At 46.4% G+C, this 15,455-nt stretch overlaps 1 protein-coding gene across 3 annotated transcripts in view; it reads left to right on the top strand.

The window, feature by feature from the left end:
* Window positions 1-15,455, top strand: part of LOC121588148 — a 33,376-nt gene that overhangs the window by 16,236 nt on the left and 1,685 nt on the right. For 2 of the 3 annotated variants that reach the window (XM_041905788.1, XM_041905789.1), the window contains exons 3-4: window positions 10,152-12,141; window positions 12,220-15,445. In XM_041905788.1, coding sequence (XP_041761722.1) covers window positions 10,152-12,141; window positions 12,220-15,445 — 5,216 coding nt within the window. The remainder of the gene's footprint in view (window positions 1-10,151; window positions 12,142-12,219; window positions 15,446-15,455) is intronic. The other variant, XM_041905790.1, reaches the window with a different exon arrangement.

Here is a 15,455-nt window from a genome sequence, read left to right as displayed (position 1 = left end):
TTTAATGGTTTTTCGAAAACGATTGTTAAGTTGCAGTTGGTATGGGGTGAGTTTGTGGCACACGCTTTCCTCGCTGGCCGCTTTGCGAGGACTCCGTCCGTCCGTTCGATAGAATGGAAACTTACAAAAATGAGAGCATACACACACTCTTTTCCTTTGCGGAAGCTTTCCACCCACTTGGGGGAGTGCAATTAAATCCAAAGAATGGAAAATGTGACGACGGGGAAGGAATTCAAGAGAACTAACGCCGGCTGTGCGGTAGCATCGTGGTAGCATCCTCCCTCGGATCGGAAGGAATGCATTGAACATGAAAATGGAGAGAAAACTATTTCCACCTCCCAGCAGGTGCGTACACATTTTTGTCCACATGGCGCACGCAATCACACATCGCACCATTGTTTTCGCATCGATAGATGATGATTGTTTCCTCAGCTCGGGAGTGTTTTTACTTTTCTGGCGCTCTTCTTGTGGTTGCGCATTTTTATACCTTATTTTTCGCATCCAAAGTACACCCACCATCCATGACGGTCGGCAGTTCGACACGGTTCAAATGCTACTACCGTCGTCGGTCCTAGTTTCAGTGTCTCGTGTGAACTCAATCCCACCGGAAATATGTTTAATGTACGATTTTCCCTTTTTTGTGTCGAGATGGCAGTCGCTTTATGCGGTGCGACGCACACCGGGCGCAAGAAGAATCTGTACAATGGTTTCCATTTCTGTCGTTTCACTTTTCGTTTTCTGGGCCGTTAGGTACTTTTCGATGTTTTGTGCGTTTCACCCAAAAACGATGGACCGATTTTTACAACCCCCCCATAGCTGGGATTGCTAAAATAGATTTAACCGGCGGCCCACCCTTACACGGCCGGAACATTACGCACGTACGGTGGTGGGGGTTGCCCTTCCATTGCTGCGTGAAAGTAACTTCCGACGAAATTGTTTTCCATACATCACTCTCGGGCGGATACGCGCACTGTAGAGAAGGAGAGTGAGGTAGAGGAGAAAAATCGGAAGGAATATAATCTGTGTGTGTGTTAGATATTTATCCGTATTTAGAAGGAAATTGAATTTTTAATCAAAATTGTCTCAAAACACGTTGGCGTTAACGCGTTGAAGTACTGGTGCATCCTCAAGCATTATGAGAAGGACCAGGAAAAGTGTTATATGTTTAGTAGTACAACACAGTCATTAGATGGAACTGAAATGAGATATGTTCTGCTAAAAAGTCTTAAATAATACCTGATTAGTGACATAAATTTCTCAATCGAACTACTTTGTTAGAAACATACCTGTACTGTCGGAACACATTTGTGCTGACAATACTGAGGATATTGGTGTTGACAATGACAAAACATTCTTTGATCAATATTAAGATACTAGATTGAATTAAAGATAATAGATTGAAGTACTATTTTTACCAATATATAGTGATCGTGGTATCAGTTGGCAATGTTTGGCTAAATCTTCCTATGACTGGTTGTGATTTTCATTCTCGCACCGTCGTCGCATGAGGCTATCAATGTTCTGCAAGTTAGTTTCACATGTGTGGCAATTTTAGGCTGCTCAAATCATCCACCTGTTTTTTTATTGAATGTTTTTGTTTGAACAAAATTCGGTTGGAAAACGAAATTGAAATTAATAGCCTCAAATTTAAGTTGAAGTAAATGTATACAAAGAAAGAGTAAATAATTTAAATATTGAAAGCATATTTGCATAAAGCTTACATTTTGTTTGTCTGGCACCAACTTACAAGGTTCTGTTGATCCGTCTTGATATTCTTGATCTGTACACTGCGTTTAACCTGCTCTTTGTTATAGTTATTTAAGTTCTAGTTTTAATTCAGTGATAAGGCCGCTTGTTTGACCAATCACTCAAACACAATAAACAATTAAGCAATTTGTATACCCCTATTTTCATTTTTTTTATATTTATGGGGGATGACGGCTCATCGTTTCGATTGCATGAGGATCTCAGCCATACTGTACAAACAAATGTGCGTATCTCATCTGCATTTGCCCGTCAATAGTAGCAGCAGGATGCAACGCAAATGGGAGAAAAAGGGTGCCATCTTAGACGTGTGCACACATCGTCCAGTTTCTGTTCCGTCGATGGTCAGCTGTTTTCCGCAATTGCGTGACAGTTACCTCGCTTCCACCTTAGTTTACACGACGCGCTCCATTTGTGCCGGTTTCTGCCGGTTTACCCCTCGCTCAAATCGTTGCTTAATGAGTGTAGATTGTGTTAATTTCCTACCGGCATCACATTGCTTTCATCTCTCCTGAATGCGCTTCCACCTGCATGTATGTGAATCGTGCCAAAATCTCTTTTTTCCTCTTGTTTATTGATTTTCTATTCTTTTTTTGTCTATCCCATTCATTTTCATAATCGCTTCCATTTAACTGCTCTCATTTGATAAAACAATAACGTATCAATCACATTCACGCTTCTTTTTACTATCGTTCCATTTATTGTGGGTAAAAATCAATGTCTGTACGACTGAGTTACACAGGCTGCCGCTTCTTAATTGATCCTCGCACACACGGCGTTCAGCGATCGTGTGTGGCTACACAATCAGTGAAATTGCTACCTGTAATCAAAATTGTTAATTTTCCATCTTTCCATTTCATTTCTCGCGTTCGCGCATCGCCCATAAATGGTCGAACAAACTAGGTGATGAATTTACTGTTTTCATTTGTACGCCGTACAATTCCCGCACCGTTCCTTCCATTGCAAGCATCTCCTGGGTGTGTGAGCGCAGGAAAAATTGAATTGCATTAATCACTGTCGATTCATAAGTAACCGTCAAATGTACTTTTTATGACCGATGAAACGGGTGTACGGAGTATAGCAAAGATACGTTTCACGTCACCCTGTGAACGTCGAAAGCTTTCTCCGAAATTCTCCGAAGACAGGAAGGTTTTATTGCCACCGAGGTGTTTCTGTTGAAGCAGTTGATTGCACTGAATCAATTTGGAATTAATCGAAAAGTGAAAATTCTACTTGACAACACTTTCGAGTTCGGGTGCTGCGGCACCAGAAATGATGAGCATTAAATTGCATCGACAAGTGATCGTTGACCGTGCCCGGTGACCCCCGCTAATGCAACGCACAGATTCTCAAGGGCATGCATGACAATCCGCTGTAGGTTCAAGTGTATTTACTTTCGTTTCTTCATAAATTTTTATGAAAAAAAAATCATACAAAATACAGACTGGGGGGCGATAAGGCACATTATTTTCACTTCTTGCTGCACTGTCACTTTCAACAGCTTGTTTTTGGAAAATTATGGAGTTTTTTTCTTATTTTTTTCTTTCTGACGACGCCTACCAATGACGACTGTCATTGTCACACCGTCAGGTGCCTTCACTTCCGAAAACAGAATGGTCACGCATACTAAGTAGTTCCGTGCATAGCGGTCTCTTCCAGCAACTGCGTGTTACTCTTTCTCTCTTCAAATTGCTCTAACGCTCGGGGGCTGGAGTTCACAGACGATGAAACGAAAAGTAAACCTAAATCACCCCATTACAGGGGCCAACGGACAGGCTGGTGTCAACAGTTTTTTAGGGCCATTTATCTATCTCCGCTCGGTTATGCAGGCAAGGAAATAAAGATGTCCAGTTGTACGTCTGGATTGCGGTAAGCAGTCTATCTTGATCGGTCGGACTCTACCATTCAAGAGGCGGAGGTGATCTCCAACGTGTCCCTCATTGTTGTACGGGCGTGTCGAGATTTTAATCTTCACACCATTGTTGTAGGGTAACATTTTCGCTGCCTCAAGTTGCAGCTCCATCATCTTCTTGACACAAACACACACGCATACCGGACGCAGTCGCACGCACTGTTCACTCAATCAGCTTTTTGGAGGAACTGTTGTATTTTTCCCAACTGCAGGTCAAGTGAGATTTTCCGGAGAATAGGATAAGCGCTGTTATGCTTAATTATAGCAATTAGAATAAATTAATACTTCCAAACTGATGGTTAGCGTTTAAAGATAGATGTTAAAGTTAAATGTGTTTCTTTTCAATTAGGAGTACTCTTGCGGTTGCAGTCACAGATACACGATGATGTGTTTCCACATTCTTAAAAAATGTTGATTTCAATTCAATGCTTAGACATTGTAGGAAGTATTCTTTGTGATCTAAAATTACAGCTAAATCATAGGTCTATATAAATATCAAAAGAAAGAGGTTCGTTTTTTTATTAGTTTCGTTTCTTTTGTATTGCAACAAATGTGAAATGAACGTAATTATATAACCAGAAATTCAAAGTCTCGCATTTAGCTATTAGCAAATTTGTTCTTTGATATTTTTTTCATTTAATAAGCTCATAGTAATTTAGAACGAAAACAGGCTGTGTTTTGAGTATTTTTTTTAAATTTATAATCAATTGTAAAGTACTACTTTGTTTCATTTTCGGTTTGTCTTGGGTTCCAATTAAAACGATATTTGAAAAGTGACTCCCACTGTTATGTTATTGCTTGATCATTTGCCCATGTTTATATTACTTAATTTATGTCTTAAAATTTATCCTTATATTTATCATAATAAATAAAATAAAATTGAATTGAATTCTGACTACTCATTCTGTACAATGCTATTTCTTCCAACACGACAATTTGAACAAGTTAATGTGAAAGTAAAACTATAGAATTTGATTTTCGACATATTGTTTGTATCTATTGTGACGTCTCGACGATATTGCTTAAGATTCTAAATAGTTGAATAATGTTAAACAAACTTCTATAACACCAACACACGAACAAACAACAATATTTTAATACTTTTACTATTACAATAATGAATTACCAGAAGCAAACAAGAATGAAATTTTAATCAAAGTCCTTAAATTCGTCTGATGATCAAGGATTTGCAAAAACATAAGTATTTTACAAAAAGCAAAAACCAACTTCTCAAAGCTTGATAACTCCTTCCTATCACTTTCTTCCCAACCACTCGAACCACTCAAGCTTAGCCTGCGCATCAATTACAGCATCACCGCTGGACAAGTGAAAATGGTTTTCTTGTATTTGTTTTCCCTGATTGCTATCACCTCACTTTCTTCCTACCCACCCCGTGCGTGGATTTTCCACTCTCACCGAGGGAGAATCGATTGCTTTTCCGTGTTGCTCAACATCGCGAACAGGTGTAAAGTTTCCCGGTTGTCCGTGTAATCCGCAACCGACCTTACTGCCCATCCTCATTACGCGCCCGGCCTGACACTCGATTCGAACCTCATTAACAATCGACATCGCACGTACCACGAGGCTGTCCCGCGTCAGGCCAAACTCATATCGAGTCAGCTTCCTGTCAAACTAAATTTACGGCACCCCGGTTCGCAACTTCACAGTCCGCCGAGCACGACCGACCGCACCATCCTTCCCTTGGTAGGCAACTTTTACCGGTTGCTCTGTCCGCGCCCGTTGTCCGTGCCCGGTGCAGTACCCGGTGGCCGGATGGATGAGACGATGGATGGGTTCCAGCTTAAATCTGGGGTGGCTCATTTCTGCACAAAAAACACAGCGACCCATGCGTTACTCCTAACTCGCAACACGCCGCCAAGAAGCAGCAGCCGAGAGCTTCCCGAGTGTACGAACCCGAGAGAAAATAGAAACAATCGTGTTTTAAAAAGATAAATGTTGATAGAGATTTCTGCACGACGGCTGCTGCGCCGCAGGAAGGAAAAACCAACACCCTTTTCTGCCAATTTTCCCTCCGTCACTGCACCTCCTCCTTCTCCTCCTGCTGTTGATGGTGATGATGAAAGGCGAAAAAAGTGAAAACCATGAAAATCGGTGCAATTCATTACCCAAGCGGAGGGGGAAGGAGGGCAATGCAACACTTCAGCGGAAGGTCTAGCAAGTGTGTGGGTCAGCTTATAAATCCCTTCCCCTTTTGCACATTGTGTCCGTGCCTTTGTGGGGTGGCGATTTAGGTTCGCACCGGCCGCTACCACCGACCAGCGTAAGATGGATGCAGTCCAATCTCTCGTGTGCCGCCTTTATTTGCCAATGAGGGCGTGAAAATTAATCACGTTTCTGCTGGCGATTTTCTCGCTCGCGGTTCGCGCCCGTCGCATCACGGTAAGGGTGTGTGAGTGTGTGTGTGTGTGTGTGTGTTCTGGCAGCGCATAAATCTGTACCCACCACCTGGTAGTGCAGGGCCTCAGCAGGTTGTAATTTATTTGGCACGCGGATCACCTAAATTTCATTCGAGTAGGGTTTGCATGGTTGTATTTAAGTTACCAGACTGGTGAAAGACAATCCAGACAAACCGGCAGTAGGAATAGGTGGGTTTCTTTGTGTTGATTTTTTTTATTAATTAGATGACTGTGTGTAGAGTTTTGTGAAGAAAGGTAGGAATTGAGCAATGTGGGCGCTTAATTGTCCCGGTTTGGGAAAAGGAACCTTACAAATGCACCGGTGGAAATCGGTTTGCGTAATGCGTTTCGATTGAGTGGGAAATGCTAATGGAAATTGGGCAAGAGCTTATTAGTTTTTTTTTAGACGATCGGCGATAGCATTGCACAATGGAAAATTATAATTTAGAGAAAAGCAATACAATTTTTAAGTGGAATTTTATCATGTTTTTTCGGTATTGGTAAGTAATCTACATTTTGAACAGAAAGACAGGGAACGATCAGTATTTTCACAATATTTTATGATTGCTATAAATATATAGCAGATGTGTTAAACTCATTTGTTCCACAGGCCACTTGTTGACCCGAACACCCATTCGTGGGCTCCAATATTTACGTTGAATATCGATGCCAATGGCATTCTATTTCAAATATAGACTGGATTAATCAATACTTCGTAGCGTCACGAGCCGCTTACAGAACCCTCAGGGACCGCATGCGACTCGTGGGCCGTCAGTTTGACACACCTGCTTTATCGCATCTCAAAGAAATATTTTTCAGTGAGCAACCCATTAAAAAATAATAATTTTATCATACATATTATTGATTTAGAGACAGTTTACACTGGTGATGGTACAATGTAAGAGTTTCTTACTGAAACATTTTAGGTAGTAGCAGCTTGAGTAAGGCCGGTCTGGTGGTATAGTCGTTAACTCGTACGACGTAACAACATGCCCGTCATGGGTTCAAGTCCCGAATAGACCGTGCCCCCATACCCATACGTAGGACTTTGACTATCCTGCTATGGTAACAATAAGTCACTGAAAGCCAAGCTCACTTCATTAGTGAGTGGCAGGCAGGCCTTGACCGACAGCGGTTGTTGTGCCAAAGAAGAAGAAGCAGCTTGAGTCACGGGATTTCTAGATTATAACGTTAACCAGTGACCATTGACTATTAACCATTAATCAAATATAGCAGTCATGCGTTATGCTGTCACTCGCTCGACGCTTCACGAAACCGAATATCTTACCACGACTTGGACAACTTTAATCAACAAAAAGAAGGGACATTGATATGACATCGTTCAGGAATAAGTGAATATACTGGATTAAAAACATCAAAAAGTTGCGTGAAAATGCCATTAACAAGTCCCTCCAGCATGCTGTGGTCGCGGACTATCCGTGGATTAATTTCCTAACGGGAAGTTTAAAATTGTTTTCATGTTAGCTGGAGCAACGTCAGCTGTTCGTGTCCAATGATTCAATAATGCTTTCGATTCTGCATTCTACGAGGTGTTAGAAGTGGCGCTTACAATTCCTAAATTCACGGCTGAATGAATCGTCGTTGCAATGGGCCAAGTCGTTGTATTTATATATCCCTAGATTTTTTTCTTTTTCCTCTAGGTGTCCGTCTTTACCTATCTTCCCTTATGTTTTATTAAAAAGGAAACTCTTAAGCAATACAGGCGCCATCGTCCCTCCTGCAAAAAAAAGACTCTTCTAATTCGGTTTCAGATCACAACGGTCATCTTATGAACGAATCTCTACCATTAAATACTAGTTTTGATTTTAATGAATCTTTCGTTGAAATTCATTCATACGTATCCTCAGCGATAAGTTATTCGAATCTCGAATCGAATCTCTGATAATTCATGAATCTTTCCATATCTTTTCCATAGCAGATCTTCAGATTCATTGAATCATTACATAGAATCATCAAAATTCATGAACATGAATTAGACTTACCCAACACTATTAAATATCATTGCGTGGAGATTAAACTGCGACCGATGTCATCTGATACAGTTTTGTCTACTAATAGCGATTGAAAATGAGTACGTCCGCGAGTAAGACTTTTCCGTTCAATGAAATTGCATTATGACATAACCCCGTAGTTATTGTTGATCTTTCAATGTTTTGCACTTTTTTTAGTTTATCTTCCTTTCGCTTGAGTCATACGACAGGTCATATCGATCCGTCTTTCCGTTCATAAATAAATAACTTCATTTGATATCACTTCAATCATTCAACGGCATTCCTTAGATGACTTTTTTAATTGCTTAATAATACAACTTTTCACTCTCTCCTCATGCTACTTGCTCTTGCTTATTCACTTTATTATTATTATTTATCCACTTTTTTTTTAAAAGTATCATATTTTTTGTATTTAAAAAAATAAAATTTCCTTTTTATTTGCTTTTTGCTGTTTTTTAAACAAAAAAGGCATTAAATAATATCTTTATGCAGATGATTTCATTCGCGGTTTTATTGATTAAAAGGCTGAGATAAACACGATATAAGGAATTTCCAAATACAGCAGAGTTAACACATCGTCCAAATAAACGTTGCGTTTTTATCTGAATTATAAGTCAAATCCAGCAAATTAATATTCTCCCATTTTCTTCCCTTCAGTTTCCGAGAAAGTGTTTGGCCGAGACCGTTTAGTTCCGTGCCCTGCCAATGCTCACTGCTTTTCCCGTCACGCACGGGTTTTATTTGATTGTTTAAGCCTGATCCCAATTGAATCGAAACGGACCAACTTTAAATAGTCGCCGATGAAAGCCAGACGAATTATGAGCAGCATTTGCCGCCTGTCACAATGTTTAACTTAAATTAAAGCATAAAAAATAGCTCACCAATTACGCAGCGTTCCGCGGGCGGCACTTTGTTTGCCTGCGCTCTCTTGGTTGTGCACAGGTGGTGAGCACTGGGTTCCAGGTCTGCGGTATGAAATATTTGTTCTGCTAGCTCACAGTTGCCTTAGCGAATCAGTTATAGTTGGGAGAGTATATTTTTGTGTGTGCTAGTTTCTACCATTTCAACCACGCGGGGACATCAAACGGGGCTGGCTTTTGCAACTGCATTTACCTGAGCCACTCCTGGATGGCGGGGCTGTTGCTCGGATGAGCTGATCCAGCTGATGGAAAGTGTGAAAATCGGTTTGCTGCACCCGCGAGCGATGGAGGCTTCCCCAACTGTCACTTTCTATGCCTTTCAGTAGAGCTTTGCAGTTTTCGGTTTGCGATGAAAACACACAAACGCCGCGCGATCAGTGTAATCATGTCGCTCCGATCTGTGGCAGCGCTCCGACTGTACAAGGGTGTACTTCCGAACTGCGGTGCGAGTTCAAATCTCGGTTCACGCCACACACACACACTTTCCGTCCTAGTAACTCTCACTCATAGGTGACCGAGATGTACCCGTTCCGGCCGGGTGCTTCCCAACATGCTTTCGCGGAAGCGCCTTCGTACACGTAAAATACCTTTTTAGCCTTTCTCACATTGGGCGTATAATTTAATAAACATTCAGGGGAGCAAAATTATCGTACAGCTACAAATGAAACCTCAGTCCCAGTTAGGTGATGATGGACACTAGCCTAAAACGATGGGAAGCTTTCCCAGAGGCGGGAGTTACTGGAGGTGCAACAATTTATGCGAACATGTGCCTCCTTCCTTTTTGTTGTGCTGATCTTTACGGCCAGTTTTTGCATAAACCGTTTCAACAACGAATGTGTTGAGGAACGATGTCCGTTGTGTGTCTTGGAAACACGGCCAAGACGCAGACGATGTGCAGCAAGGTGTCAAGTGAGAAATTAGCTACATGGGCACTAAACAAAACAGAGTGCAGAGTCAAAACTGTGTCACACTATTGTGGTAAGGGTCTGGAACAGTTGGACAAAGTGCTTTGGCGTACACGGCCACATTCCCACGGACACTCGTGTGGTTAGGCGATTTCAATTGTAATGCTTTTCAAAATGTTAAATTATTTATTAATTTTATTTTCTCCTCAAACCTTTTGCAGAGACAAGCGCCACCGGCGGCGGGACAGTGCTCCCCCGAAGGTGGGCCAAGTGCAAGATCTAGCCTACCTGGAAGCGTTGGCCAAATTCAACGACTGGCGGGCACAGCAGCGCAACAGCGACATCCACTCCGAACCGAAAACCCCAACCGGCCAGCTGCACGCGACACTTCCGCCGAGAATTACACTGTCCGCACACGGCACCATCAAGGAGGAAGCTTCCGATCACGACGACAGCGACGATGGCGATTTCAGCTCGGACATCGAGCTGGCACGGGACGAGCGGATGATACTGAACCGTTCGGCAAGCCGGTTCGAGGTGCCCAAATCCCCACGCTACGCACGTCACCATCGATCCGCGACGACTGGCGCCCCGCCCGGGACGCCTTGCTCGCTGCTGACGGACGCAGCAGCGCCCAAGAAACCGAAGCGCTCGGTCGAGTTCTATCGTAACATCAACCGCATCCCGACGGACACCTCGTCCAACGCCTCGTCCCAGCACTGCACCAGTCAGTGGAACAACAACGGCAAAACGATCGAGAAAAATCATTCCAATCCGAGCGATACGCGCTTTTCCCTTCCGGCGGTGCTTGTCTCGGACCCGACCGACCGGCTGCGGAAGCGCACGAAAGCTACTGCCACGCCGAAACCAAACAACACGATCTACGAGAACGAGGTGGCCGAGTTTGAAGCACACCACATCAACGGCACGTTTGGTGATTCGTACATGGTGCAGAGCCCGCCGCGCCTGTTCTACAAAGCGAACGCCAGCCCGTACGCTGACGGGACGCCCAAAAAGCAGAGCAATTTGAAGGCCCGCCCACGTGTGTTTAAAGACAAGCCAGCACCGGCACCGCCCACCGTGGGCGCTCAGTCGTCAGCCCCAACAGCGTCCGTCAGGCTGTCGAGCTGTCTGCCGAAACAACGCCACCACAGTGATTCCGATTCACCGCTGACGGGATCGTACCGGAAGTACGAGCTAAACTCATCCTCCGTGTACGACGAGCACGTCATCTCGTCGCGCGCCTACCGTGGCTCGATGAAGCCCGCCAGTGCTCAAGAAGAACGAGCACCTGCATCATCAAAGCAGCGACACAAATCCCTTTCCTACCAGACGATCGTCAACAAGCACGGAGATCTGGTCGATTACGCACTGCCGTTCAGTGACAACGCGGACACGACGGCCGAGACCAAGCCGGATCAAAACAACTCCAAGCATCTTACGCCCGGGCAGGACACGCTGGCCGAGATACGCAACTGCGAGCAGCTGATAAACGAAAACTTTCAGTTTCTGCAAACGACCGCCTTCCACGATGACTCTACCAGCATCATCATCGAGCCGATCAGTGTGCTGAAGGGCAGATCGCGACGCATCATTACCGATCTCGATCGTTCGAGTGCGAGCACGCTGAAGGAGGACGAGGACGAGCCGCTCGACCAGCAGCAGGACCGGGAACGGCTCGAGATGGAGCGTGTGGACGAGATGCTGGAAACCCGCCAGCGGGAGATCGATGCCCAGCTGGCCCAACTCGCACTGCAGGACGATCCGCAGGACATTCTGCTCGAGCTGGATTCGCTGCAGAAGTGGAGCAAAAACATCCAGATGTCAGACGACTTCCTGCAGACGCGCTACTCGGAGCAAAATCTGCTGGAAAGCTTCCGGCGCACCATTGGCAGCAATCTGTTGACGTGCTTCCCGAACGAGGTGCGCTACCGGGTTGGTTGCCTGCGCAGTGCCTTCGCCTGCCCGCTAGAGTTTTCGTGCGGACTGTTCCGCGGCGGAGCGGTGACCCTGCGCAAGTACTCGCTGAACATGGAGCGTAGTCTGTACTTTGCGGAAGAAGCTTGCAGGCGAGACTTTGAGGTGCTGTCGCAGGTCCGTCACCCGACGATGGCAACGCTGATGGCCGTGTCGTACGATTCGGCTTTGAACCAGGCTACGCTACTGCTGGAACCGTTCGATTTTACGCTCTTTGATTACATCCACAAAATGGTAAGTCTCGTTTTGCCATGAGGTAAACGGTCGTTGATCAAATATTAATCTGTTTTTTTATTCTTTCATTGTTCACAGAATAAGCGCTTGTCGCTGATTCATGCAACTACAGTGGTGCAGCAAATCTCATCTGCCGTTTGCTATCTGCAGGAGTGCGGCTACATACACTCCAACATATCTAGCGGCTGCATCCTGATGCGCCGCTACCCGTACTCCGTCAAGCTAACCTCGTTCGAGCTGACGACGGATGCGTCCTCGGACGAGGTGCGGCGTGAGATTGAGAATCGGTACGGCAGCACCTCCTCGTCCCGCAACTCAATGACGTCGTCGCAGCACGACGAGCTCAAAAAGATCACCACCTACGCGCGGCTGATCAAGAACGACGAGCAGTTCCTGCGCGACAAGTACCGCAAGCTCTCGTCGGAGGTGTGCGAAACGCGCTTCAAACCATCCCACGCCGCACAGCTTTCGTTCGGCGAAGGTTCGGGCTACGACTGCCGGGCGAGCCGATTCCTTCCCTACTGCAAGGAATACCGGGAGAAGTTTTCGCTCTTCTACTACGTGGCACCCGAGCTGCTGATCCCGAAGGCGAGCTTCGTCTATCCGAGCAAGAGCACCGACGTCTACTCGATCGCGCTCCTGCTGTGGGAAATCCTGAACGGGTACGTCCCGTTCGTCGTGTACAATAGGGCCGAGCTGGAGAAGCTGCACACCTCCGCCGATCTGCCACTGCCGATGTTTGAAAAGGAGCGGTGCGAGCGGTTCCGCCAGATTTTCGAAGGCGGACTGGGGGATCTGAACAGTAGGAAAATTACCATGGGCAACGTGGCCGACCTGCTGGACTGTCTGCTGCTCGAGCTGGGGATGGAGAAGAACGGCACGTACGACTGGCTGGCGGAGGATTACGAGGAGCACGCTAACTCGTCGGAAGTGCGGCTCAAGAATGAGCTGAATGACGTAAGAAAGCAGAGCGCACACATCGAGAAGGCGGACAAGATCTACTTCCACACGGAGGAATCGGAGCTAGCGAAAACACCAAAGCAGCTTCCGAAAAAACCGGTTCGGAAAATCAACAAGGTGAAAGTGTCCCCACAGGCTCACCAGCAGCCAGAGGTTCCCTCCCAACCGAGTGGCAAGGAACGGCCACCGGTGCTAGACAAAAAGTCGCCGCTCAGCTCAACCTTCAGCCTGTCCAACTCAGCAATCTATCAAACGATCTTTGATTTTAACAATAAATTCCTCTCGCCCAAATCGTCCTCCAAGCAGGTGATCTATGATCGTACCAGCACGGTGAAAAAGCACAAGAAACCACCGCGTGCCAACAAGAAGGCGGCCAAGGAGCTGTTTGAGGTGCAGCATCAGCTTAACAAAAGCTTCATCGAACAGAACGATCAAGATGGGGTGCAACATAACAGGGACAGTTCAGAGGGCAAATTCCTCGACAGTGTGCAAAAGGACAGCTCTACCACAAAATCATTGGAGCAAATTATTTCCGACCCGCCGCAAATAAATCTACAGCCCGTGCGGCCTTCGTGTAGCGATAGCGAGGATAAGGGCACGCCGCTGCAGCGCAATCATCCGTCGAAATCTTGCGACAGCTCGCCCGGCACCAGGCGCCGCAGCATTACGCCGAAGCTGAACAACTCGTTCCGTTTCACGATCGGCGATTTTACCCTACCGGACACGCCGATAGCGCGTAAAAACAAGATACGCAAGCATGCCTGGCTGTCCGACCAGAAGCTGCGCATGGCGGAGGAATCGCAACCCGCCACACCGGAGGACTGCCGCAGCAAGTCGTTCTTTAACGCCGAGCTGGCCGCTCGCAGTGGCTCCTTTCTGACCTCCACCAATCTGAACTGCTCCACGTCGCTGCAGGACATCAAGCCGAAGCGCATTAACATCAGCGTTAACATTATACGCTCGCCGGAACCACGGCCGACAACTGTGACGGTAAGGAAGAGCTGCACGCCGGCACTGATCGTTGAAGGAGGAACACCGTACGAGGAAACGCTGTGGAAGAAGGAGAAATTAATTTGCGAACGTAGTCAGCTGCCCGTGGCGGAGGAACTGAAAGAAGCAAAGCAGGACAGTCAGTTGCCCGAAGAGCTGCAGCAGGAGGAGAAAACTGGTGGATCGTTGGATGATTCCTTGAGTGTTGTGACGGCGCATCTTTCGTCGGTGCGTGATGTTATTAAAAAGATTGAAACAACGTTTGAAAAAACTGGATTCGATTACAGTCCGGTAAGAAAGATGGAGGGCTCCGCCAAGAAACCGTCGTGTGAAGGAGGCTCAAGAAGGGGCGGTGAAGGATCGCTGGTTGTGGAGGAAAATTTGCTCGTTCCCACTAGAGTGCTGGAATTGGAGAAGACGCTAGAAGCGGAGGAAACGTCCATGATGAAGGAAACCCAACACGAAAGAGAGGCGACAGGAGCTGAAGCCATCGCGCAAGAATTCTCACCCGTTCCTATTCCTGCTCCACCACCATCACCGCCTGCATCAGCGTCTCCGAAGATCTCCGGCATATCTCATCTCAATGTACTGCTGGCAAACCATCGCTCGAAACCAAAAGAACCTGCTGCTCCGGTATCACCGGCCGAGCTACAGCAAGCTGCGGCAGTACTACCAGTTGCCGAAGAAGCACAACGAGCTCCAGAGGCGGTGGAGAACATGCCGGCCCCAACACCCATGGCCGTGACATTCGCTCCCAACTCACAGCTGTACCTTCGCCGGAAGGCACTCAATGGCGGCGGAAACAGTGTCGCCACCATTCACCATCAGCAAACGGTGTACAGGGAAAGCGTTGTATCGAGCACGGAGCGATTAGCGGGAACGTTCGTAGAGCCATCGCTGGCCGCAACGACGACGACCACCACTACCGCAACCTCCACGGCAATACCACCGGGCAGTGCACGCAAGAAGAAGCTAACGACACGTGTCACGGTCAATATGCGTAAGATATCGCGCCGAGCATCGGACATCAGTCCAGCATCTTCTCGCCCCAACTCTGCCAACCTGGACGATGTCGATCTTCCGTCGTCCGGATGCATTACACCGACAGGAAATGGGCAAGGATGTGGCGTTAGCACCGTACGCCATTCCTGTGGCAATGAGCTGTTGCGAGCCTTTTCCAAGCTAAGACTGATTGCATCGGAAGAACAGCCAGCAAAGCCCACCAGTAACGATCCAAACGGACGTTCCGTAACACCCGGCACGCATCAAATTAACGTTGGCGCTGCCAGCAGAATCGATCGTCTCGTGTGCTGCAACTGTGGCAACTCGATGGTACCGGCCGAAGGGCTTAATGGTAGGTTACG

Source organism: Anopheles merus, chromosome 2R (genome assembly GCF_017562075.2).
Source record: "Anopheles merus strain MAF chromosome 2R, AmerM5.1, whole genome shotgun sequence".
Lineage (NCBI taxonomy): Eukaryota > Metazoa > Arthropoda > Insecta > Diptera > Culicidae > Anopheles > Anopheles merus.
The sequence above is the reverse complement of the archived record's forward strand: the minus strand, read 5'-3'. Positions and strand labels throughout refer to the sequence as shown.